Genomic DNA, 27,401 nt, shown 5'->3' on the forward strand with positions numbered 1-27,401 from the left:
CCAGCTACTGGGCAAAAGACATTTAGTATTAATGCGAAGTTTTTTTATTTAAAAAATCTCTATGTTTGCCAGTCCATTACAACTTGTACCCTCAGTTCGCTTCTGACATGAGAAAAAAATAAATTATGAGGAAAAGGGATATGAGTACACTACAGGTTCAAAATGAGGGGGAAAAGCCAAACAAGAGACAAAAATGAAACCATAGCACGGAACACATTATTATAGGTATTAGACGAGTGGTTCTCAACCTGTGGATCCCCAGGTGTTTTGGCCTACAACTCCCATAAATCCCAGCCAGTTTACCAGCTGTTAGGATTTCTGGGAGTTGAAGGCCAAAAACATCTGGGGACCCACAGGTTGAGAACCAATGTATTAGAAAATGCATGTTGAGCAGTCTTCAAGGAAATTAAACCTTCTAAATTCCCTCTCTGCTATACTACGTTTCTGCAGATGATGAAACATCCACTTTGAAATAGCTCAGATAAATGTTGTGATGCATTTGGTATCCAGCAGAAAATTCTGATGTTATAAAATATAACTGAATATTGTCAACATAAAGAATGATGCTGAAGGCCAAGAGTCCATGCAAGTTTACTGAGAAATGAAGTATAGAGAGAAAGCAACGGGGGTTCAGGACTGAAGCTCAACTGAAAAGAAAGTGTAAACCCTTTAGTCAACACATTACAAGAAGGGCTGGAGAGGTAATACATAGACTAGTTGAGAAAAGTTGCAGTAAACCTGGAGGGAATCCAGCATCCTAATATTTCAGACTTATATATCAACACTGGTAGGCATGTTAACACAGGATGAAGCCCCACTAAAGACAGTGGAATGTATTTCCATAAAAATATTCATTTTATTTTATTCTGTTAATAAAAATAGAACTCCAACAACAATTACAAAACAAGCAAGGAACTGTCACATACTCATCTGAACTAATCAGATTGGCAGCACACATTTTCGGTTTGTCTGTCATCCAAACTTCATTTCTGGTTTTCTTAACAATATCCTACTTGTATTAACAGACTAGAAGCTAGAGACAAAAACTTGTATGATAGCTTTGAATCCATGCATGAGAATGCAAATTCCAGTACCTCCCAAATTCTCTAGGAACACATTTCTCCTACTTCCAGTTTCCCATCTTCTTGCTCTCATTTCTTCATGTCCCAAACTATTTTACCACACACATTCTTTCCTTTGGTTGATTCATGTCTGTGAAACATGCCATATTTCAGCAACTCATCTGGCAATGGAGAGGGCAATGCCCAAATTATAGTTACTTTTGCGCCTTACATTTTGTGCAGTGTTCAGATTCTACACAGCATATGATCCAGCCCAGTCTTTGTAAGTCCCCAAATGTCCCCACAAAATTTGAGCAATATAAAAAACCATTCGGGCTGAAATTGCCCCACAGTACTTCTCCCCACTGTGCCATAACTGGAAGAAACCAAAAAGGCAACACCTAGAATTAGTAAGACGTGGATACTGCTGGACAGCAATACCCATTGGAGGGGAAAATTTTCCCCTTGGCCCTGGCAGCATATCATTCTTGCATCATAACATGCCAGTTCAATTTTTCATTTTGAACATATTAGCTGTAAGATATATTCGTTTAATAAAAACATCACTTAAAATATGACTTCATCACTATAAAGACTGCAATTAAGTTGGCTTTCTCAGCAATGTATGCACACAAGGTTGCCCCAAACTTTGTATAAAAAGAAGAACACTGCAGATATTAAAAACTCTTCACATTTATGTAGAACATTGTCCTGCTAAGAGGACAATGAAATGTCTATACATATATATTTTTGGGAGTGAATCCAGAGGTGACGAAACATATAGATAATTAAGTGGGGAAATGATAGTTGTAGAGGATGTCTTGGATAAAATACAGCTCAACCAGCGAAAAAATACATTAATAAAATTACTTTCATTACTTCAATTTCTGTAAAAATTTATTTTACCTTGACTGTCAAGCATACTACAAATGAAAAGAGACAAATCAACAACAAATGGCCAGTTATAAAGCTTTGAGTAAGTGTAATAAAATTAATTATTATGCATTAACACTTTTAAAAGAATTCAAACTCTGATGGAAATTGTACAACTTGAGAATTAGAATGCCAGCAGTGCTTTGGGGTTGTATTTCATTTCACAAAATAAACATAGAAATGCCTTGCTGAAAACATACAGAGAAGCAGCATAACAAACACTATAGTTACATAGTGAGCAAAAAAAAGGTGTATCTTGTAAACTTTTGTTTGACAATTGCAGTCCTATGGAGCATAGCAAACGTGACAACTTTACGTTCTATAATTGGGCTGCAAAATTAAATATAGTTAAGCTTTTTTGCTTTTTGTTCTCATTTAAAAAATCTTTTTCAGATTATCATTAGAACTCAACTCTTCTTAAGTTTTTTTTTTAAAATTGTTTAAGGAGCTTCCAGAGATTTCTTCACTTGTGGGTAAAAATGTATAGTTAAGATATTTGGATAAATTATTTGAGGACCACGTGGGTAACAGAAATTACATGAAAACACTAAGTTAAAATAGCCAACAACAACAAAAAGGTGATGACAATGTGGGCTCATGCATTTCACAGGAGAATACTGTAGCTGGGGATAAACATATAGAAACTGATGACATTCACAGATAACTGAAATAACCAGCCATATTCCATTAAAATGACATGAAGCTATATATGTGGGGTGAATACAAAATAGTTCACAGTGACATACCTGCTTAACGAGCACTGTAAGCCCACTCCAACTTTAGGCAGTCAATAAAAACACTGCTAGTGGACTTAAAGTAAATCTCAGTGTTGTTATAGGTGAAAATGCACTTCCACTCAATATCACAATACCAATCCAGATAAAGGCAGTCATGGCTGAAAGGAATGAGATTTTAAGTTAATGATAAAAGAGTTTATTTTTCTTCATTTTCTCCTCCAAAGGAGAGTGATAATTAAATTTAAGTGGTTTGTGGCCGAGAGATTTACAGTAATTAGATCAAAGGCCCCACATATTTAGAGTCTCACACTGAATATGGAATATGTTACCATATTACTCTTAACACTGGAGGTACTTTAGTTTCTGGGAGAGAAGATTGTTGCCAGCTGTCTTCCTGAGACTTGAAAGATCATATAAGGCAAGCATCAAGCCTATCTATCATTAACACATTCCAGCTCAATAATTTGGTCCCTTTCTAAACGGATCTCTTCCTACAATTACACTAAAGCATAAAGATGGGTCACAAATTCCAGGTGGTCCAGTTCGTCCAGGCATCCCAGGACTGCCACGTTCTCCATCTTTACCGGGTTCCCCACTTTCTCCAGGACGTCCTTCTTTACTCATCCCAGGTGGACCTTCAGGACCTGAAAAATACATATCAAACAGATACATGAGGAATGTTTATGTCCCTACATTGCATTTTGACAAAGATTTTCTGTCTGATCTACTTGGTCTGGATAAGTTAAGTACCACCTACTTAGTACATAACCACTTAACTTGGCTATGTAGTGTATACGAGCCCACCCACTCCACTATCCACTTATTATGGAGCAACATCCGAAGACCTGAAGATCTCAATGGTGGATCAGGCGGAAGATAATGTGATACATGCTACAATGGCTGTGAAAGTGGACGAAGGCTGCTAACCATGCCACTGGTTGGGATCCTTACTCTGTGAAGACAGTGTGTTGATCAGTTATACACCAACCTCCACACATTAAAAAAAACCTCATACACAGGTGTCTTCCAAGAAAAATACTACACTTGGAAGGCCATCATACTCAGACAATGAGGGATCACCTAAGTAAAGTAAGTAAGGGAGCAGCCATTGCGAGTGACAGGGCTCTGCTCCTCTGTCAATTGGGAAGTAGATGATTGAAGTTCCCACTAGCTCAGTCTTTAGCTTTTAACTCCGAGCATGTTCTAATGGATTTCAACTGTGAATTTTTAAATACTGTTTATATTTAATTCTGTTTTAATTTTTGCATATTTGTATATTTTAAATTGTATGCTAATGCTTTTATGTTAAGCCACTTTGAATCTCCTTCAGGAGAGATAAAGCGGGACATATATCCAAGTTTGTGCAGCTACATGAATGCAATCCTGTTGGTTAGTCAGCACATAGGTAAATTAAGTTGATTCAGTGGCTCTGATCTAGGATTTCACTTGTGAAACTCAATTCATGCAACCATGAATTAGATACATCTGTTGCACAATGGCCCCCAAAGTACAACCATATGTGTAAGTTCTCTTACATAACAACAAAATTCCAGCCTGTGTCTTCCTTGAATAAAATTACAATTTAAATTTATATATCCCCAATGACAATTGCTGCAAACACATCTTGCTGATACCAGCCAAATTATGCAAACAGAATTTGTTAGGGGTCATATCATTACAACACATATGTTCCAAACAATTAAATAACAAAAATATGGTTGAACAATACCTGGTGGTCCTGGAGGTCCTGGTATACCAGGAAGCCCAATTCCTTGGCTTCCTTTAGCTCCATTTCTTCCTGGTAGTCCTGCAATTTAGCAGACATAATGAACCCATTTAGTCAATATTTCTCAGATGGTATGCACTGAAGTATATTAGTGTGTTGAAAAAGAAAGATTCAAGATTCACCCATGAGGTCAACAGATCCTTTTCTGCATGATTCAATGGTTTGACAGCTAATGACCAGAAAGGGGGAAATTCTCCTGTATTTCTTCAGGTAATATGATGTCATTTCTAACACAGAATTCTGTAGGCTCAGAAGAAGCTGTCTCTGAAACTCTCTTGTCGGTCACTATCCTTCTAAACACAGGACATTCCAAAAATGGTTTAATGCACAATGCAGTATTTTATGAATGTTGTTGTAATTAATTAGCCAATTGATTTTAATTGACTCGCATTGCCTTATATATTTTTATGTATTTGTGTTTTACTGTAAGCCACCCTGAGTCCCCTTTTGGGTGAGAAGGGCGGGATATAAATGTTGTAATAAATAAATAAATAAATAAATGCCTAGGAACAGATCTTTATGGGCAGATTGTATATGTGTTTAGCTGGGTTTAGAAAAGGCAGAGGAACGAGAGACCAAATTGCCAATATCCACTGGATAATGGAGGAAGCTAGGGAGTTTCAGAAAAACATCTATTTCTGCTTTATTGACTATTCTAAAGCCTTCGACTGTGTGGATCATAATAAACTGTGGCATGTTCTTGGTGGTATGGGGATACCAAGTCACCTTGTCTGTCTCCTGAGAAATCTGTATAAAGACTAAGTAGCCACAGTAGGAACAGACCACAGGACAACAGACTGGTTCAAGATTGGGAAAGGAGCGCGGCAGGGCTGCATACTTTCACCCTCCCTATTCAACTTGTATGCAGAACACATCATTTGATGTGCGGGGCTTGACAAATCCAAGGCTGGAGTTAAAATTGCTGGAAGGAACATTAGCAACCTTAGATATGCAGATGATACTACTCTGATGGCTGAAAGTGAGGAAGAGCTGAGGAGCCTTATCACCAAGGTGAAAGAAGAAAGTGAAAAAGCCGGGCTGCAGTTAAACATCAAGAAAACCAAGATTATGGCAACCAGATTGATTGTAACTGGCAAATAGAGGGAGAAAACGTGGAGGCAGTGTCAGACTTTATATTTCTAGGCGCAAAGATCACTGCAGATGCAGACTGCAGCCAGGAAATCAGAAGACGTTTACTTCTTGGGAGGAAAGCAATGGCCAACCTCGATAAAATAGTGAAAAACAGAGACATCACATTGGCAACTAAGGTCCGCATAGTTAAAGCAATGGTATTCCCCATAATAACCTATGGATGCGAGAGCTGGACCATAAGGAAGGCTGAGCGAAGGAAGATAGATGCTTTTGAACTTTGGTGCTGGAGGAAAATCCTGAGAGTGCCTTGGATCGCAAGAAGATCCAACCAGTCCATCCTCCAGGAAATAATGCCCGACTGCTCACTGGAGGGAAGGATATTAGAGGCAAAGCTGAAGTATTTTGGCCACATCAAGAGAAGACAGGAAAGCTTGGAAAAGATCACAATGCTGGGGAAAATGGAAGGAAAAAGGAAGAGAGGACGACCAAGGGCGAGACGGATGGATGGTATCCTTGAAGTGACTGGCTTGATCTTGAAGGAGCTGGGGGCAGCGACAGCCGACAGGGAGCTCTGGCGTGGACTGGTCCATGAGGTCACAAAGAGTCAGAAATGACTGTGTGATTGAAGAAGTAGTAGTATATGTGATTAGCCATAGCAATGCAAAACTTGTGGGTCTGGTGATGAGGTGATAAGCTCAGGATTAGGGATGGTCAATAGAGGAAATATTGCCTAAGGGCAAGATTAGCAGATAACCATATGAATGGTGGAAGGAGTTACTGGAATGTAGTGTAATGCTGGCTAGTAACCAGAATCAGATGTGATAATCTTGGCAAGGGGCCCTTCATGAGGCTGGATGTTAACTAGTGTTGTAATATGTGTAGTGTGCCCAGAAACTATTGTCTCCGTTCAAACCACTGTTAATGGACTGGAAAAATTCAGTAAGTCAATCTAATCTAAATCTAATCTAAATCCATAATAAAAGTGAAAACCCGTATGTGTGTATGTGGCACGGGTGTCCGCTCACACAGACAGCCTCCGGCCTCCACAAACAGGCTACAGTTCCCAGTGCCAAGAAGCCAACAAGTCACTCTTTTCCACTGACACTGCGGTTACAGCGAGCGCCATGAACATGCAGCCCAACCGCTGCCAATGTCCTTCCCAAAGACTACGACCCACCACCCAAGGAGGGCTTTCATTTGGGGACGATTTCATCCTAGATTTTGCTTTTTCTTCCACCACAGGCAGGCATCCCAGGGTTCTCCATTGCTGTAAATTTGCATAACCCTGCCCACTGCCCTTCCCTTTCAAATCTGTCTGCATAACAAACAGAGCACAACTGAGCAGGAACTAAACTTACTGGAGGTTTGGGGATTGACTCCACATGGTAGAAGTTGTAGTTCACCCTGCATCAAGTCAGACCACTGTGACTCCTACTGGGAAATGTAGAGGAGTTGTAGTTCACCTGCACTCAGAACGCTATGAACCCAAACAATGATCGGTCTGGGCCAAACTTGCCATGCATACCTGATATGCCCAGATTTCAATACTTGGGGGGGGGGGTTGAGGGGAATTGACCTGATCATTTGGGAGGAGTAGATACTGGGATTTATAGTTCACCTGCAATGAATGAGCACTTCAACCCCCACCGATGATGTACCAGGACCAAAATTGACACACAGAGTCCCCATAACCAAAAGAGCATATTGGACAAATTTGGGGGACAGGGACTTATAGTTCACTTGCATCTAGAGAAACACTGACCCCCATCGACAATGGACTGGGACCAAACTTTGCACAGAGAAGCCTCATGACCAACTGAACATACTGCAGCTGTATGTAGGAAGGGGCCTTTATTTTGGGAGTTGGAGTTCACCTGCATCCAAAGACCACTAAACCCAGCCAATGGCAGATCTGAACCACATTTCACACACAGAGTGAACATTGCCTGCTGTGGATACTGACAGATGTTTCAGGGCAATTTCCCTGGGACTCTAGGAGTTGTAGTCGTTCACCCCCATTCAGAGAGCACTGCAGCCAGGCGATGACTGGGCGATGACATATTACTGACAACATGGTAATGAATAGCATCCATGGCCAAATGTCTACAGCATACAAATGTCTTTAAACACTCGAGGAGCACTTCTTCTAAATAGGACATAGAAAATTCCTAGAGAAGACATATTTTATCAAACTGAAACCATGGGCACCTGTTTGTGGATTAGTCATGTGCAATCAATTAAAAATATTTCAAAGTCATTATAAAATTAGGGGGAACTGGCATTTTGTTTCTAAAGTATCATTAGTAAAACTTTCATTGCCATAACGAGAGTAACAAAATTTCATTACTTTTTCATTACAGTAATTGTGCAAGTAGGGAAACTTCAGGGGCTCCTTTTCCCCTCATTTTTACAGCTATTGGGGTGCAACTTGCTAGAATAGTAGAATATTTACCACTGTTAGCCCATCAAGTTTCAGAATGTTTTGAGTCCCCTTTGGAAGACAGGGTGGAATAAAAATAAAGTTTTATTATTATATTATTATTATATCCACAGATTTTTGAAAAAATTTCCGTTTTTATAAACATTTTTTTTAAAAACTACAAGAGCTATCTCCTTGAATTTTCTATACAATGACACAAGATAACAGGGGATAATTCCCCCCAACTTTCAGAAATATTCATACATCTACTGATTTTAGGGATTTTTAAAAAAAAGTTTTGATAAAAACATGTTTTAAAAGCCACAACAGCTATCTCATTGAATATCTCTCATATTAACCAATAAAACCTCCATTTAGGGATTTCTTCCTAGCCCAGCACAGAGATTTACAGTCCTTCTCTTTGAAGATTCAACAATTTATTGGAACTCTGGCTGGCTGCTGCGGAAGGAAAATAGCTCTCTCCTATCCTGATTGGGGCTTTCTGATGCTGAGCAGAATTATGGGAAATGTAGTTTAGGGCATATGTAGTTTTGAATTCTCTGGCATAGGGCTCCTCATCCTCCTAAACTACATTTCCCAGAGGTCTGTGCTTTCTTTCCAAGCGAACTTTGCTTTCTCCCTACTGTTTTCCTCTCCTAATGGTGAGAAGACATTAATTTAAAGAGGAAAGGCAGTCTTTTTGGCTCTGCTTTTTTTCCTTGCACTGAAAATAAAACTGACTTTGGCGTCAGATGTTGCATCATAAGTACAAATTTAACAAATTTGATATGACTTACAATGACTAATGAAAAAAATTGTACACCTCTAACACGTACGTATCCATGCTTTCATTTATCCACATCTGGTATCTGATAAAGCCAAGCATTTGTGATACAATATGACCGCCAAGGTTGTTGTCATTCACATGCATTACAGGGTGAAGTCATTGAGAGACAGGATATTTTTTCTAAGTGCCAGTTGCCCTAACTTTATCAGGTTGAGTGAGGATTGTGTAATAGCCTTTGGAACAGACTTGTCTTGTGTCTAGGTCCCTCATTAACGTGCAACAAGTGTGATTCACGTCTGGGCAATAAGTGACCCGCAATGTGGTGATATAGCCAGATGTATGAACAATCAACTCATACAACTGGATTTAAAAAAGGACTGCTTTAGTTGACATTATGGAAAGACACTAGCTGCCCGAATATGCTAAATGGTGGCATTTTACTTCAAATTGAAAGGCTCCTTTTAGAGAATTTTTGAATCAGTAAGTTCAAATTCAGTCAAAATATTCTGAAGTTTTGACAGGTCATTCTTTTAGATGCTATAGTTTAACAATCTGAATGCCAGATTTTTGGAAAATGTTCATAATAAATCTTTTGTGGACAAGATTAACACTGCAATCCTGTACCTACACATTCCTTGTCTGGCTAGAACTACTCACTAGAAATGAGTAGGATTTATAAGCCCAAGTTGCAGTCTTAAGCACACTTATTGAAGAGTAAGTCACATTTAACTCAATGGGTCTTCCTTTTGTGCAAACATATACTAAATTGCATGGGTAAAAATATGGTTTTTGTTTTGTTGATATATACTGCTGTTATTGCAACTAAAGTTCAGAATGTTAAAAAATCTTTTCTTCTAGTTTTGCCTTCTGTCCATCACTTATTTTTTCCAATAATTACTCTCTTTTGGCTATGAGAGCTCTCAAGGGGATGGCAGATTTTCCAGATCTTCCAACATAAACACAGGAATAAGCCCACCCCTTTCTTTAAGAGATGGATTTAACATTTAAAAAGGGAAACATTAATCTGCTCCCAAGGATCTGAAATATCTTCTGCTAAATTGTCTGTTCAAAAGTATGCCATTTAATGGAACAAATGGCCATACTGTACAATACCAGAAAACTCCTTTAAGAATGTTAAATTACTGTTTTAAATAGGATGGCTAAACGTGGGATTACAAATTATGTCTGAAACTGTTATGTTTTTACAGATGGAAGTGGTTAGATTTTTCCTGATTTACGTCTCTTCCAGACAGGCCCAAAATGCAAGCCCTGTCGTGCATTTACTGGAGGCTTCCAAACGACGCCTCCAGTAAAAGCAAAGTAATTCAGGACAAAGTAGGTAAACTCTGCTTTAACTTGAATTATCCCTGTGGGCCCATATAAAGGTCCCAGTAGTCTGTTACCCACAGCCCAATTCACTTCTTCGGGGTCCATGGCACCCACTCCCTTCCCAGCCCCCTGCCCCCCAGCTTTAAAATAATATAAAAACTAAAAAGGTCACCATGAGGCTGCTCCAACAGCCTCTTGGTGCATAAAAATGATGCATTAGGAGGTGGGGGCAAATCTCTCCTGATACCCCTGCCTGCTGGTGCATCGTGCCGGGTGGCTGCCGGACCAGCCTCATGGCAATCCAGTAAGCTTTTGTTTTTAAGGCTTTTTTTGGGGGGGGGCTATGCATGGGGGGACCCACCCGGGAAAGCCCAAGTTTTGGGGGAAGGTCTGTAGACTTAAACTCCAAAACGGATTTAACTCTAGTCTGGAAGTGCCCTTAGTCTCTCGTTGAGTGTCCTAATGGATCTGATTGATCGAAACGTGAACATAAACATGAATAATACTTGGAAATATAAATCAAGTTCAAAAGATTCTTACTCTCTTCTAAAAACTGCAGTAATTCCTTCTTCCTGTGAGCTCAGATAAAGACAGCTATTACATCACAATGATTATTTTATAAAATTGTATTTTTTCTCTTTGCAACAGTTTTTTTAATTAACCTTTTTATACAACATCATTTTTGGGGAGGAGGGATAAAGTGTTATTTCAGGAATCAGTATGTTCCTGTTGTTTGAGCACTGGACTGCAATTCTGGATATCAGAATTCAAATTGCTGCTTAGCCTTAAAACCCACTGGGTGACCGTGGCTTAGCCACATTAGTTCAGGCATTTTTAAGTCCTCCAGCATGGTCCCATGACGTGCTTCTGCTAGAAGTTGACCATAGAAGCACACTAGGTCCTTTTTTTTCTCTAGGTCTTTGCTAGGTCCTCCAGCATGATTCTATGAAATCTTTCACTAGAAATAATTCATTTCATTAGATTTATTATCTGCAGTTTCATGTTTCCACAGAAAATCTAGGAACATATTCTTTGTGGATATGGAGGGTGTATTTTTATTTGCTTGTCCCGATTGAAAGGTATTGACAACCAAAGCCTTTCACATCATCTAGTTCCATTCCTGTTTTTTTTTCCAGTTGACAGCCTGAGGCGTGAAAGAAATTTTTTCTTTCCAAGTCATCCTTACCTTTTGCCCCACGAGATCCATGACGTCCAGGTGCCCCTGTCAAACCTGGAAGGCCATCATTCCCTTGTAAACCAGGAAAACCTCGGGGACCTTGGGGACCAACTGGGCCTGGTGGACCAGGAGGTCCTAGGGCCATACCATGAGACTGGCACTGATCACAGTGTAGCCTTCCATTCTGAAGCATAGTTGGTAACTGGGCTAAGGGAAAAGCAAACAAAAACCATTCAAACAAATGTGGACCACTTTTGTAACAACAGCTGAAGTCATCTACACAACTATTTTAAATCAGTAGCAAATACAATGGCAGTTAGGTCAAATGCAATGGTTGTTAGGTCAAATGTAGTTCAGTGAAGCACTTGAAAGTCCGTTTATTCCAGTGATTAGAGATTTAAGGAACATGCTGACCGTTTTTTAAAATAACTTCAATACTGGCTCAATTGTTCCTACAAAATTTGCAATCTTGTGAACACTATAAGGAGTGGGGATTTTCTTTTAATTTAGAAGCCTTTGGAAAGAGTTCAGGAAGGCACTTTCTGACAGCTTTAAAGGCATGGGGCAGGACCGAAGCCAAGTGGGCAGTAGACTAGTTCTGACAAAATGAGAATATTTTTCCATCAAGCACACAGAGCTCAGCTCAATTTCATACATGCCAACTATGGGGGAAATCTTGGTATACCCATTTTTGGTGTACAGAGCTCAACTCATTCCCAGGCAACAGCCTTTAGGGTTACAAAGCAAAACTTATCTCCATGCTGCAAAGCACAGTTCGATTCCATGCATGAGCTTCCTAGGCTTTCAACAGATTCATATCTCCAATCACCGAGATAGCAGTAAAAGAAAGTCTTACAGCAAGGTTTGGGGACTCCTATGAGCTTTGTCCATTCTGGGGGAACAGTTTCTCCATCAAAGTTTTAGGGGATACTGGCCATGCAATACTGTAAATTAGTTGTGATGACTAAGGACTCACTTCTTAGCACATCTGCACAAACTTGTCGAATAAATTCTTCTGAAAAACCTCTTCCCTGAATTGAACATAGGATTAGAAAGAGTAAACGGGTTCAGTATAAAACTGAGTGGATCAGTGGATCAGTATAAAATTGAGTGGATCAGCATGAAAACAAAAAGCGCTTTGTCTGAGTTGACATACGTACAGGTTTTCCGTCTGAGCCGGGAATTCCGGGAGATCCCCTTTCTCCTTGTCCTCCCCTTGGACCTGGTGGACCAACCAAGCCACCCATGCCAGGTTCTCCCTTTTGTCCATTGATGCCATGAATACCAGGATCCCCTTTCTCGCCTTTCTGAAGGGAAAAAATGCACTGTCAATGGGTTTTATTGATTTATTTTTGTTAACTTCATGTATTGTTAACTGGTATGAATGAATGTCTATTGCTTATTTATCTCATGACTTTTTTACTGTATTTTGCTGGGTCTAATTTTTCTCTTGTACTCTGCCTTTAATGAAGCCCATCCAAGAGGGGGCATCTATACTGTCGAACTAACTGTTATGGCTCAATGCTATTCAGTCATTTGGTTAGGCACCAGCAGTGTGCTAAAGGCTTTGTAAAACTACAACTCTCACAATTCCGTAACATTGAGCAATGGCAATTAAAATGGTATTAATACATTCATTCTACAGTGAATGTATCTTTAGAGACAGCCTATCTCCATCAGTGGAAAGATTTGAAGAACAAGGGATTCCCTTGTCCAAAGACCAGCTGAGCTCAGGCCAAGAGGGTTGGAGGAGCACTAACACTTTCTTATTTTCCGTTTCCATAAACCTTTTGCCTGAGCACTGTCTTCACTCAAATATTTGGCCAACATCAATGCTTTTATGAATCTGCAAGCACTTCAGTTCTCTTGAAAAATAGGGAATCAATCTGGAAACATATGCACACCTTTCAGTTTTGATTTGTGGCTTTTAAAACTCACGAAGTGCCACAATAATCAATGAACATAAAATAAATTGTGACATTCTTTAATTGAATAACAAGGGACAGTGGATTAAAAAAACGGATTATTTTTAAAAACGGCAAAGGCATACCTCTCCTTTAGCTCCACTGGATCCCATGTCACCCTTTTGGAAAACAAAATTGGACAACACTTTTTGATTTATTGTCATAATGTGCTATTTCCAACAACGCAAGCACTAGCATGGTGAGTATTTCAAGCATTGGACTGTGGCTGGATCTACACTGCCATATAATACAGTTTGGACAGCATTGAACCACACTGCAAAGGTCTACACTTATTATTATATAGCAGTGTAGATCTATCTTGTAACTCTGGAGGCCAAGGGTTGCATCAATGCTTGATCGTATAAATCCCCATTGGATGTGCTTGGTCAGGTCTTACTCTAAGCCTCAGAGAAAGACAAAGGCAACTCCCTTTTGAACATTTTTGCCAAGAAAACCCTGTGATAGGTTTGTTTTAGAGTTTCCATAAGCCAGGAACAACTTGAAGGAACACAACAACAAAGATAAACGGTGACAAATAAATAGAAACAAGAAAAATAACCTCATGCCACAGTTTTTGCTAAGGACCTATAATCAGTTATGGCTTGTGAAGAAAGTGGCAAAGGCACTCAAAATGGTGGGAGAGGTACTATCTCCCCATTGTTTTTGTCTATGGTCAATCTATCCATGTATATAGGATTTTTTTTTAAATGATCCTGAAAAAAAATAAATCTATACATTGAAGAGGAAAATAGCATTAGTTTATATACAAACACCCAGAGGCTAGATCTAGACTGTAATCTAATCCAGATTATTTGTTTTGAACTGGATTATATGAGTCTACACTGCCATATAATCCAGTTCAAAGCACATAATCTGTATTTTATATAGCAGTGTGGATAGGGCCAGAGATGGATTCAGATTTCCACTGAGCAGGAAATCATTGGAAAAGTGAAGCAGGCTTCCCACCAACCCACCCCAATCCCTCTTTAACTCTTCCCCCCACAAAAAAACTGTTTGGAAGGGTATAGGACAATGTGGGAGTAGTTACACATGGCTGCAAACAACTGGCAAAAATGTCATCTCCTTTCCTTTAATGGAAGCCTCTCAGAAACCCACGCTGGAAGGTACAATGACAAAAGCTTGAATTGCTTCCAAATTGCCATGTACTGCAGGGAGGAGCATTTTTATAGATGTAGCCTGTTTTAACTGATAACAACCTGCAGTATAAAAGGGAAAATGTTTCTAAACAAACTTGAGAACATCTGTAAACATGCTTTTAGCTTTCAGTTTTATTAAATTAGAGACCTAAAAGTCATATGAAAATATACTTTTATATACATATATACACTTCAATATACATACACAGCTTTCATAAATGTAAAAGGAGATTGATTTTTTTTAAAATAACACAATTATTTTACCTTGTGGCCTGGACTACCCAATCTGCCACTTTCACCTTTCTTGCCCTTTAAAAAAGGACAAACTCATTATATAGTAAGCACATCATCATATGAGAAAGGATTTGTTCAGATCTATAATTAATTATACTCAGTGGAGATAAAATGAAATCAGTAGGATAGCTAGCCAAAGTCCCTTGACTTAAACAGCTACCTTTTAGTACAACCTATGTTGGCATTCATCTGCTTAGAGTTTCTAAAATTTACATTTCTCCAAGTGGCTTGTAAGTAAAAAGTTAAAAAAATCACAAAATTCAAATGTTTATTAAAAACCTTGCATGAGAGAAGTTGGCAAAGTGCAAGCAAAATCCACGGAGGGCAGCCTGCTTTTAAAAAAATACTTCTTGGATGAGACATAGAAACCAAGGAGGAGGAGAAGAAGAGAAGAAGTGGTGGTGAAGGTTTCTAAAGGAGATAAGAACAAGTACCAGGTGGACACCCATGAATTGATGTTCCATCTACTATCACCATTGTACATGGAAGAACATGTGTCAAATGGAAGGACCAGCTTTTCAAAAATCTCAGGCACCGGTAATTTAGAGCTTTAGACTACATATTATGATTATTTGGGTATCTCACTGTGCTCAGTGGTGATTGCTTACAAGAGAAAATATGCATAGGATTGCACTGTTACTTTTTAAAAAACGCTGTGGCATAAACTGTAAACCTTAATCAACTTCTTGCAATAGGCACAGAGGTGTTTGTGGCTGTAAGAGACAGCACTCTGAACTGGATACAAGGTAGTCTTCCTAAATGTAACACATTAAATAAGTGTAGAATTGGCCCATTGGTTATATTTCTACCTATTATTTCATCGTGATCAAATATTCCCTTAAACTGGAAATGCCTGAAAATTTGCCTCCTGGTTACTTATCAACATTCATTTCAGACTTTCCTTTTGCTTTTCATATCTGCTTTTAATTTGCTTTATTTCCATTTCTTTTTTAAAACTGTTACTGAAAACAGATTGCTATCTCAATATTCATGCTAACAAAATTCAATAAACTATTAAAGGATTTTGCTAGCACTGTTATTTAAAAAGGTTGATTTCATTACTTCATTTTTTAAATCAGGCTTTGGACAACTTACAGATAGAACCACTCAATTCCCATGTCTACACCATGAAGTTTCTGAAAGCTGAGAAAAAATTACAGACTTGATACGGTTGGTGAGCATCTCCTATATTGTGATATGTTGTATCAAAATTCGCCATTGCAATTTTAAAATCTGAATAGCACTTTCGGTAAAAGTTAAGAACTGTAAAGAAAATATACCTGGAATCCTCTTTCGCCTGAATTCCCTTTGTCTCCCTGAAAATAGGAAAAAGCACCACATTTCATTATAATTATATATCACTTTCATCACAAGTGTTATAACTTACATTTCATATATGCATAGTATATAGTACTCGAAAATAAGACATACCCATAAAATAAGCCGTAGCAGCATTTCTAAGCATTTATGTAATATAAGTCATACCCCGAAAATAAGACATAGTGATAGGCATGGCTATGCAGCGTACTGGCATCGAGCAGTAAAGACGGGCAGCCCTTCTCATCTACCCCATCGTGAAAGCTGCTATCTGGGAGGTGACCGGAGAGGTGCAGCAGCCCCATCAACAAGGGATAAAATCACTGACAGTGCTGCTGCCAATGCACTCCGAGCAGGTTACATGGATAAGAGCTGCTCATTTAATGAGAGCTCTATTGTTCGACATGAAAGATGGGGGCCAATGGTCCTAAAGAAAATGAAGTCACAAGAAATTCAGGATGGACTTCAGAGTTTGTGGAGTTATGATGTTTACAGAAGAAGACAACTTAACTATATTTGAATAAATGTGGATTGTTGTACCATACTTAATAAAAATAAGAAATCCCCTGAAAATAAGTCATAGTGTGTCTTCTTGAGGAAAAATAAATATAAGACAGTGTCTTATTTTCGGGGAAACACGGTAATCGTACACTAGAGCAATTTAAATGTCAAAACAAAAAACCTTGTACAATAAAAAAAAACTATAGAGTAAAGGCATACAAAAAAAAACCTCACATGGGATTACTTTTGTGCAATATCTTTTGCACAAGATTTTTCTGCAATATTTGTTTTGTCCAAATATGTTTTTGACACGATTGATGGTTTCTGCATACAAAACAGCAATCTTGAACAAAAGACAAAATTGCAGATCTAAAAATGATATTTTTTGCAAGCCCTACAATTTTCATGTAAAAAATGACATGTATTTCTTGTAGAATAACTACTCATAAGTGGCTATTGCCTAGTAAGTTAGGACAATACCTATGTATTCCCTACAGTATTGAATACAATGTTACCCTGCTACTTCGCGGTTCGCTTATTGCAGACTCGCTGTTTTGCGGGATTATTTATTTATTTATTTATTTACCCCATTTCTGCCCCCTTGCTCTGTGTCTGCCATGTTGCTCTAGCTGCCTCTGCTCCTGCAGCCAGAGAAGAAGGAAGGCCACCTGGAGGTTGAGTGAGAGAGTGAGGGTGGGCGGCAGCGGCGGCTGGAGCTGGAAGAGGCGGACAAGCTCGTTTGTGCCGCTGCTCCAGCCGGCTACACCAGGAAACATGGAGGACTCGGAAGAGGGGGCGGGACTTTGGCCTGGTAGAAAAGGCTTCAATATACAGTAATGTATAAATACTAAAATTAAAACAGTGTTCCTACTTCGTGGATTTTCACTTATCGCGGGTGGTTCTAGAATGTAACCCCCGGGATAAGCGAGGGAACACTGTATATAGGATTATGAAGGCGAAGCAGTAACGAATGTGTAACTTTAGTTTACACATTCATAACTGTGATCATGATTTCCAGCCCAGATTTATAAATGACAATCAAACATTTCCATAGATGTTGAGGCTAAACATCCTGAATATTGAAATTTTTCCCAGCTCCATCAACTGACAGCTATATAAAAGTCATGCCAAAATTTTCTAAAAACACAGCAAAACCATATAAGGGAGGGAGAGAAGGACACCATGAGGAATAGAATGAAGGCTAGTTCAGCATTATCTAGTTTGCATCTTCCAACATTAATCACTGCAGACTTTCCCCAAAAGGCTATTTTCTGACTGACCAACTCCAGGAGAGCACCAGAGTGATCCAGAAAACTATACTATCCCCCAATATCAGCATCCAAAGGGCACAAATAAGGACATCTTGGAGAGCAAGGATCAAATGCATCTATTAGTTAGATTAAAGTATGTCTTCCAATTTTTCGTTTGAGCAAGTATTATGGTAAAATGCAAAGACCATGCCTGCAATTTGTGGTATGGAACATATGCACCTGTATCAGTTTCTTGCAAAAATGTTTTGAAAAGCTGTCTTTCTATTTAAAAGATCTTTTGGGAAATGTGAAAGAACACCCTTTCAAAGTGAATTGCAGCCTGAATTCATCTTACGATGGTTTATTTTGTCTCATAGGCTTATTAGAGAACCTGCCCAGATCTGTCTTCACTCAGGTAAGTATTTCATCAATCTTGATCAAGGTTTCTTTTTGTACTTCAAACTGACAAGTCCATAAATAGCTGACATAATCGAATTATTTCTCCAAAAGGTATTACAAGCCAACGAATACATCACACCCTGTCTAAAATGTTAATTATTTTTAAACAAATAAAAAGCATATCTCTTTTACAATGTTGGTTATTCCCAAAATTATCCAACACCACAATCTTTTTTTCTCATGGGTTTTATGTTTCCAACTGTATGTTTTCTAACTTGAAACATTAGAAAAATGACAAATTCAAATCATCGGCTATCTTCCAAACTGGCTGTTATAAGTTTTACTTTTGGCTGACATGGTAAAAACTGACTGGTTGTTGGCCAAAGCATCTTCCACTAGAATATCTCACATTAAAATATTTGTAAGACTGGGGTTGAAGATCAAACTATTTCCTTTGTAACAGCATGATCAAACTTTTTCCAAGTGAGGCGAGCCTTGTTGTGTAGCCATAAGAAAGCAAAAATAAAGAAATGTATGTCCTGCATCATTCACAAGACAAGTCCTTACTGATTTAGTAAGTTATGTTGATGTCAACATGTGTGTTGGATTTGGAACTAGTAATTAAGATTTAAAACTTTTAATTGTTTATTAATCTTTTCCAATGCAGAAAAACAAACCATGGTGCTTAATGAATTGGAGAACACCATACATGTTACCAAAGATGTTAAGTGAAGAATGCATGATTAAACATCACTGTGATAAAACATAAGCGTGAGATACTACATAATCTAGCAATCTCCAACCTGGCATTTTCCAGATGTGTTAGATTTCAAAATACACCATCCCCTTCAATTGCATTATTTTGACTTTATAGTCCAAAATATCTAGGAATGGTGAAGCAGAGAAGGCTACTTACTAGTATAAAAACAGCTGATTTAGCCAACAAAAACAAATCAAGCCAATGGGTCGATCACAGTAACAAACCATATTTTAAAACCAATAATTTAATCTACTAAATGTTGTTCCTAAAACAATTAATGAAATGCACTGGAAAAAAATCCCTCTAGTATAAACTGATTTAAATTTGGGGGGGCCTCTAACAAAAATTATGATGAATTAGTACCAGTAAACTGTGTACTAATCCTAATCTTGCTAACTTCTGCTGTTGCAAAGTTTATTGCTATCTTCTTTCTAGATCTTCGTGAAGCACATTATAAAAGTATAGGTTGCTTACCTGTAACCGTATTTCTTCGAGTGTTGATCTGTGAAATTCACACATATGGGTTTCCCCAGTGCGCCTGCACAGAGTTTGGAACCTTCTGGAAGTTTAAAAGTGAAACAAATTGGCGGGAGCCCCGCCCACTCTCCCCATGTAGTATATGTAGCCGTGGGCGGGGCTACGCCTCAGTTCTCCGCCGCAGACAGCAGCTGAGAGACCGAGGCATGACCTCAGCGGGGAGGATGGGCGGGCTGTGTGAATTTCACAGATCAACACTCGAAGAAATACGGTTACAGGTAAGCAACCTATACTTCTTCTTACGTGTTGTCTGTGAAATGCACACATATGGGTGAATAGCAAGCTACTAACCTTGGAGGTGGGTCATGCCACACAGGAGAATAACACTGCCCTGCCGAACACGGCATCCTTCTTCGCCTGGATGTCCAGCTTGTAGTGTGACACAAACGTCGATGGAGATGACCAGGTAGCTGCCTTGCAGATATCTTGCAGGGATACACCCCGGAGGAAGGCTTGGGAGGCTGACAGTGACCTGGTGGAGTGTGCAGCTACATGAGATGGTGGCTCTTTGCCCGCTAGTTGGCAGGCGGATCGCTGAGGTGATCCAGGAGGCCAGACGTTGAGAAGTGACTGGAAGGCCCAAGGCATCTTTCCTATATTTGAGGAAGAGTCTTGGAGATTTTCTGTGGGGGGCAGTTCTATGAATGTAGAACAGTAGTGCTCTTTTGACGTCCAGAGAGTGAAGAGTAGTCTCCAGGGGAGATGATGGGTTAGGGAAGAAGGCGGGTAGAACAATGTCCTGGCACATATGAAAGTGTGAAACTATCTTCGGTAGGAATGCTATGTCCGTCCGAAGGGTCACATTGTCGTCAGAAAAACGGATGTACGGGGCGTCAGCCCGTAGGGCTGCAATTTCACTTGCTCATCTAGCGGATGTGATCGCGACGAGGAATGCTGTTTTCCAAGACAGGTGGGAGAGATCGCTAGAGGCCATTGGTTCAAATGGGGGCTTTGACATCTGAGAAAGGACCAGTTCCAGGTTCCATGATGAAGGAGGTAAGGAGCTAGGTGGGTAAGTATTTTTGTAGCCTTTAAGGAATAGGCGTAGGAGTGGATCGTGAAACAGTGAGGGCTGTCCTGCTTTCCTTCTGAACCAAGACAGAGCGGCTATATAGCACTTGACTGATGATAGAGACATATGTTTAGAGGATAGGTGGACTAGAAAGTCGAGTACTACTGAAGTAGGGGCTGTAAAGGGGTCTACTTCACAGGTGGAGGCAAATTCTTTAAATCGAGACCACTTATATGTATAAGATCGCTTTGTTGATGTCTTTTGGGCTGCAAAGATTATTCTACGGACGGCGTCGGAGAGGTGGGCCGTGGTCTGATCCTCCACGCTGTCAACTGTAGAGATGTTATGTCTGGGTGTCTCACAAGACCATCCTGGACTGTGAGAAGATCGGGGCTGTTCCTCAGGCACTCGTAGTCGCCTTTCGATGCCTTCAGGAGGGGTGTGAACCAGGCCTGTCGGGGCCACCAAGGGGCTATGAGAATACAATTTGCATTGTCTAATATGATTTTGGCCACCACTTTGGTCAGGAGTGGGAGTGGTGGAAATGCGTATAGCAGTTCTGGTACCCACGTGAAGAGGAAGGCGTCTCCTAAGCAGCCTGGGGATGTGTGAGGACGTATCCGAGCGCAAAACTGAGGACACTGTTTGTTCGCCGGGGAGGCGAAGAGATCCACCTGAGGAACTCCCCAACGTCTGGTGATGAAGCGAAACTCCCTGCAGTGGAGTTTCCATTCGTGGTTGATGAGGGGAGTTCTGCTCAGGGAGTCTGCTAGGACGTTGTCCTCTCCCGGCAGGTGAATCGCTATGAGAAAAATATTCCTGCGAATGCACCATTCCCAGATTTGTGATGCGATGGAGAGGAGAGTGAGTGAGCGGGTCCCTCCCTGTTTGTTTATGTAGGCTTTCACTGTTGTGTTGTCCGTGACAAGTTGGATGACCTGGTTTTTGGTAAGGCGGGCAAAGGATTTCAGGGCCTTTTCCACGGCTAGGAGCTCCAAGGCGTTGATGTGGAGCTTTTGCTCTTGTGTTGACCAACGGCCGTGGGCTGTTAGGTTCTGTAAGTGTGCGCCCCAACCTAGTGTTGATGCATCTGTTGTCAGTGAGACTGAGGGGCGAGGAGAAACAAACGGAAGTCCCGAGCACACATTGGACCTCTTTGTCCGCCATGAGAGGGAGTTGAGGACGTCCTGAGGAAGTGATAGGACAATGTTTTGGTGATCTCAGATTGGATCGAATTTCCGGACGAACCAGTTTTGTAAGGTTCGGAAGCGGAGGCGAGCGTATGGTGTAACCACTGTAGTTGAGACCATGTGGCCTAAGGTGGATTGGATTGTCCAGGCGGACGCTTGTCCATAGTGGCGCAATTCGGAGACCATAGTTCTTACGTTTCTGAATCTTTCCTCTGGTAGGAAGGCCTTTTGGGACTGCGTGTCTATAAGGGCGCCAATGAAGGTGATACGCTGGGTAGGGGAGAGGTGGGATTTTTCTCTGTTAACAACGAGACCTAAGGTCTGCAAAAAAGATAAAGTGAAATGAATATCAGATTGCAATTGATCGCGGGATTCCGCTGATAAAAGCCAATCATCCAGATACGGAAAAATCGTTATGTGGTGTCGGCGTAAATGGGCTGCCACTACTGACATGCATTTGGTAAAGACCCTTGGGGCTGTGGAAAGGCCAAAGGGTAGGACGTTGAATGAGTAACAGGAGTCTCCTATTGCAAAGCTGAGAAATCTACGGTGATCTTCCATAACAGAAATATGAAAATAAGCATCCCTCAAATCAATAGACGCAAGCCAGGATCCCTTCCCGATAAGGGGAAGGATGGTGGGGAGTGTCACCATGCGGAATTTACTTGGTTTGATGTACAGATTAATACCACGTAAATCTAGGATGGGGCGAAGACCGCCACCGCGTTTGGTTACTAAGAAGTAACGGGAAAAATAACAGGAAGAAACGTGGTGAGGAGGGACGGGGGAAATTGCCCCTTTGTCAAGTAAGGAACTTATTTCTTCAAGGAGGGGGTCTGAGGGGGAAGTGGCACAGATGTGTCCCATGGGTGGCAGGGAAAGGAATTCTATAGCATAGCCACTCTCTATAATGTTTAGCACCCAGGCATCTGATGTGATCTGTTGCCACCGTTCAAGGTATGGAGAGAGTCTATCAAGGTAAGTGTGGGTGGTAGGGGGGGGAAAACATAGTTTGAACTGGGGAGGAGTGAGTGGTAGTAGGGGGAGAGGGGCTAAAAGCGCCGTCTCCTATTGTCTGCCGGTTTTGTTCCGCGGTACTGACCCTTCGTGGGGAGGGGTGGTCTGCGGTTGCCTGTTGAGGCAGGCTGCTGCCGTTGTCTTCCTCGAAAGGGCAGGGGACTGTAGCGGCCCCGGTAGTATTGTGGTTGATAAGGCCATCGCCGATGCTGGGAGGGGTAGGGTTGGTATTGATATTTTCCATACTTGGTGATGGTTTGTTTCATTTTATGAGAATGTTCGAGTTGGGAGTCTGTTTCCGGGTTGAAAAGTCCCGCTTCATCCATTGGTAAGTCTTCAATAAGGGAGCGAGCGGAGGGAAACAAAATGGCGGCTCAGAGCCATGCATGTCTTCGTAGGGCTACTGCACTTGCAAGGAGTTTTCCCGATGCGTCGGCAGTATTCTTTGCTAGGTCCTTTTGAAAGGCCATGAGAGATAATGCTTCTTGTTGAAAAGCTTTGGCAAGGGTTTGTTGATGAGGGGAAAGAGAATCGAGGAAGGATTCTATTTTATTCCAGAGAAACTTTTGGTATACACTCATGTATACTCCATAGTGAGCCATACGGGCAAAGAGGCAGGCTGAAGTATAGAACTTTTTGGCCATTACATCAAGTTTCTTACCCTCTCTGTCTGAGGGTGTAAGCTGTGCCCTTTGAGTTGGTTTAGGTTGGGCGTCTGTAACAACTGAATTGGCCTTAGACATTTTTGCAAGCCAAGAGGCTGTAGAGAGATCAACCCTATAAAGGTTTTCGGCTCGTTTTGGAGTAGCTGGTACTAATGATGGGGCTATCCCCACAGTTTTGATAACTTGTAGTAAGTATGGAAGGGTTGGGAGGGCTGTGGATATTGGGGTTTGTTGTTCTGAGGAGGAAAAACAGGGATCTTCCACAACATTAGCTGGTTTGGGGTGGGTAGGTTAAGGGCTTTTGAGAGTCTAATGAGGAGAGCTGAAAAGTTTCTAAAATCCTCTGCCTGTTGAGGGTCTTGATCTATTTCAGTTTGAGGGGGTGCCAATGAAGGGGTGTCTCCTTCAGATGCATTTAGATCCCTGTCTTGCAGTGTGTCAGGGATGGGAGTTGATTGGATGTGAGCTAGCTCCCTTCCTTGCTCAGGCAGATTTGGTTCAGCTGCCTGGGAGGAGCTGGAAGGTCCTTGAGTGGGAGGCAGTGCCTGTATTGTGGCCTCTGGTCGGGAGGTTGAAGCAGAAGGAGGCTGCCTGGGCACTGGAGGAGGAACTTGGCCTCGGTTTGGGTAAAAATCATAGTAACAAGGAGCCCCATAGGGGAAGGGGGGTGGAGGGGGATAGGGATAAAAGAAATCAGCATAATAAGGGCGGTTGCGGCCAGGGGAAAAAGACCTGGAGTAGGAGGATGCTCTGGATGGGCTCCTAGAGCCTGAGGCCCTGGATTTGAGGGAGGGGGAGCGCCCACGGTACCGAGCAGCCCTCATGGTGCGGCCTCGCCCCTCCTCCTGGAGGCTTTGCCTGTCTGGGGTTGAGCGGGGAGGAGGATAAGGCCGTCCCTGCGTGGGGAAGGGCTCTGCAATTTGGCCATCAGGGGCAGCTTCGCTGCTTGCTTCAGCGAGAAGCTGCAAAGAGTTAACTGGAGACAAGTGGGGAGGAGTCTCCTGCGGAGAGGGTGGGTTCGGAGAGCCTCGGTCCCGAGGCATGTTTTCTCCAGCCCAGTTTTGCAGGGCTTTTCGCCAGTGAGTTGCCTCCCTTTTTTTTGCTTTTTTGAGCCCTCTTTCTGTTTGGCCTCCCTGGCCCTGGAGGATTTGGCTTTTTTGCGTGGCGCTTCAGGCACCAGGTAATCCTCGGCAGCACTCTCCTCCCTGGCTGGGAGGGAGTTTAAGGCCTCAGTTAGGAGAGGAGGAGGGGAGGCCTCTGGGCAGGGCCGTTTTGGGGCGCGTGTTTCTTCTGGCGCCAGGGCTTGCTCATAGAGGACGGCCTTAAGGCGGGCCTCTCTGTTTCTGCGTGCTTGGGGGGTGAAAGATTGGCAAATTGGGCAGGTTTGGGGAACGTGCCCTTCCCCCAAGCACAAAAGGCACATGTTGTGCCTGTCTGAGTCAGGTAGCTTAGCTCCGCATGAGCTGCATTTTTTAAAGAATAAAGTAGACATTGCCTGATTCGTGGCCAAAGTACAGTCCAGAAAGTGGGGCAGGAGAGGGCAGCAAGTCAAGGCCAGTCCAGAGTCAAAAACCGTTGCAAATCCAAGAGAGAGGAGTACAAAAGGTTCCTACTGTCTGCTGTCGCGCGGAAAGAAGAACTGAGGCGTAGCCCCGCCCACGGCTACATATACTACATGGGGAGAGTGGGCGGGGCTCCCACCAATTTGTTTCACTTTTAAACTTCCAGAAGGTTCCGAACTCTGCGCAGGCGCACTGGGGAAACCCATATGTGTGCATTTCACAGACAACACGTAAGAAGAAACAACACAGCTTCATCTTTTAGTTTCATTACATTGGGCGTGAAAACCCTTACCAATACATATTTACTATATATATCAGAATACATTAAACAATAAAAGACAGTGACATACCTTCAAACCTGGTGTGCCAGGTATCCCAGGATAGCCTGGTTCTCCTGGAGTACCCGGTTGACCATATTCTCCCTGAATAATACAACAGCTCCATAAATCTGAGATTATATAATAGATTATTAAAGTATGCATAGCTTTACCATACTTAAGTTGTAACCACATACACATGCCCTACAAAACTGTGGCATCTACATCTAAGGAGACATATATAGGAGTGAACTGCAAAAAAAGCAAGCTTGCTGGAAAATCCCCAATATGCTCATTTTAAAAGGATTTCTTATACCAGTAAAATAGTCATATATATTATTAAGGAGGCTGAACTTTTTCTAAAATGCATTATTGTCAATTCAGTATGGAGTTGCGTGGAGTTACATGCTGCTAATGTAATCCTTCCAAACTAAATGAAAACACTTTAAAAGGACAATTAAAAACATTTTAAAAGAATAAAATCAATTGAAATCTCTACCCAAAGTGTGCAGACATGAAACTCTCCATTCACTACAGTAGAAGAGAATGGCTTGCCAAGAATTTTCAGAGGGTATAGAAATTAGGTAGACCTCCAGAAGCAATTGATCTGCCACTCTCAGCAGGCTTCATCTCTGACAATATTGAACAGAGCTACTAGGAGTTGCAATCCAACACTCGGATGACCACATGATTCCCAACACTGGATCGGGAAATCTATTTGTGTTTACCAAGCAATTCAGTTGCTTGAAATGGCACATTATTAGGTATTCATGACACTTTGAGCAATGCATAAAGTTGGAAGAAGGGGGCATTTATAAAGAAAAATTAGTAAGCTAAGGAAGAATTAACCACTTCCTCGCTTTCTCATTTTCCTTCCTACATATTTCCTACCTCAATTAGTAAATGCTGGTCTCATAATACACTCTTGGTAATCATGACCCCATACTTGTAAGTACAATGTCTGATCTTAAAGAATGTACGTTCCTTTATACAGCTGAAGAATTGTCCACATTGGACAAAACACTAATTTCAAAAATAGGAAACTTTAGTTTACTTAAAATACGATCCGAGAAAAAATCAGAATCTGGAAAAAAAAATCAAATAGATTTGCTCTGTATCCCATTTGGAAACTAGAAATCTAAAATAGAAACCATCAGTCCCTTCCTAACAGGCACAAAAGGAAGGAACCTGGAAGCTTGCGATTCACCACAATTCATTCCCATAGCAAGAAACATGGGCTAAATTAAACCTAGATTGCAGTTACGGAGACATAAATCAGTTGTGATTAGCAAAGCCCACACATTTCAGTGGCTCTATTCTAAGAAACCATAACTATGGATTTAGTCCAAGACTGGGATACATATGGTCTTCCTGCTGTTATTTTCTTTTTTGAAAGAAAACAAACAAGAAAAAGAAAAAAGGAGCAGAACTGAACATGGTCTTTATTTAAAAAAATTTAAAGCCAAAGTGTTTCAGCTAATCCAGACTAGTTTATAGCTTCTTGTGTCATGTCTCTCTTTTTTTTTGTGGACCATACTTTCCAACATTCCCCATCACTGGCTGTGTTGACTAGGGTTTGCTGGAAACTGCAGGCCAACAACTTCTGGAGGATCACGTAATTCCCACTCTTGATTTAGCCCCAGGGTTGCCTGCTATGTTTGAACTAAACCTTATTACCAGAAGGAACATTTATAGAAGGAAATCACACTTCAAGGTTGAAAGGTGACTGAAATTGAACAAAGCCATAATGACAACACAAAACATTTAGAATGTAGATGCATGGTTTATGCTTGGAGTCACACTCTCAATACGGAAATGCTAGTGTGAAGGGGCATACACATCCTAGTGTTGGGAGAGCAAACAGAGCTTTCCCCATATTATATGTAAGAAAGGATAAAAGCACTGTGAAAGACTAGTGGAGATTTATGGGTATCCCCAAACTTTAATCACAAAAGTTCCAGCATCTGGAAAGTTTCCATATATAAGGAACTATGCATGAAAACCTTACAACATCAGACACAAACCTGACAGTATGCTCCATAGTTCCTTTCAACATGACTTACATATTAATAACATATGAAGGAAAAATCTGCTATGTAAAAATCAAGGTTAGTCATGGTGCAAATGTAATGATAAGG

The 27,401-nt window shown here is 41.0% G+C and overlaps 1 protein-coding gene across 1 annotated transcript in view; it reads right to left on the reverse strand.

Moving 5' to 3' along the window:
• Window positions 1-836: 836 nt before the first annotated feature.
• Window positions 837-27,401, reverse strand: part of col21a1 (collagen type XXI alpha 1 chain) — a 161,165-nt gene continuing 134,600 nt past the window's right edge. The window contains exons 22-30 of the mRNA XM_003226064.4: window positions 25,297-25,368; window positions 16,017-16,052; window positions 14,707-14,751; window positions 13,372-13,404; window positions 12,482-12,628; window positions 12,298-12,352; window positions 11,331-11,528; window positions 4,461-4,538; window positions 837-3,375 (exon numbers count right to left, since the gene is read on the reverse strand). Coding sequence (XP_003226112.1) covers window positions 3,188-3,375; window positions 4,461-4,538; window positions 11,331-11,528; window positions 12,298-12,352; window positions 12,482-12,628; window positions 13,372-13,404; window positions 14,707-14,751; window positions 16,017-16,052; window positions 25,297-25,368 — 852 coding nt within the window. The 3' untranslated portion in view covers window positions 837-3,187. The remainder of the gene's footprint in view (window positions 3,376-4,460; window positions 4,539-11,330; window positions 11,529-12,297; window positions 12,353-12,481; window positions 12,629-13,371; window positions 13,405-14,706; window positions 14,752-16,016; window positions 16,053-25,296; window positions 25,369-27,401) is intronic.

This window comes from Anolis carolinensis, chromosome 1 (genome assembly GCF_035594765.1).
Source record: "Anolis carolinensis isolate JA03-04 chromosome 1, rAnoCar3.1.pri, whole genome shotgun sequence".
Classification (NCBI taxonomy): Eukaryota; Metazoa; Chordata; class Lepidosauria; order Squamata; family Dactyloidae; genus Anolis; species Anolis carolinensis.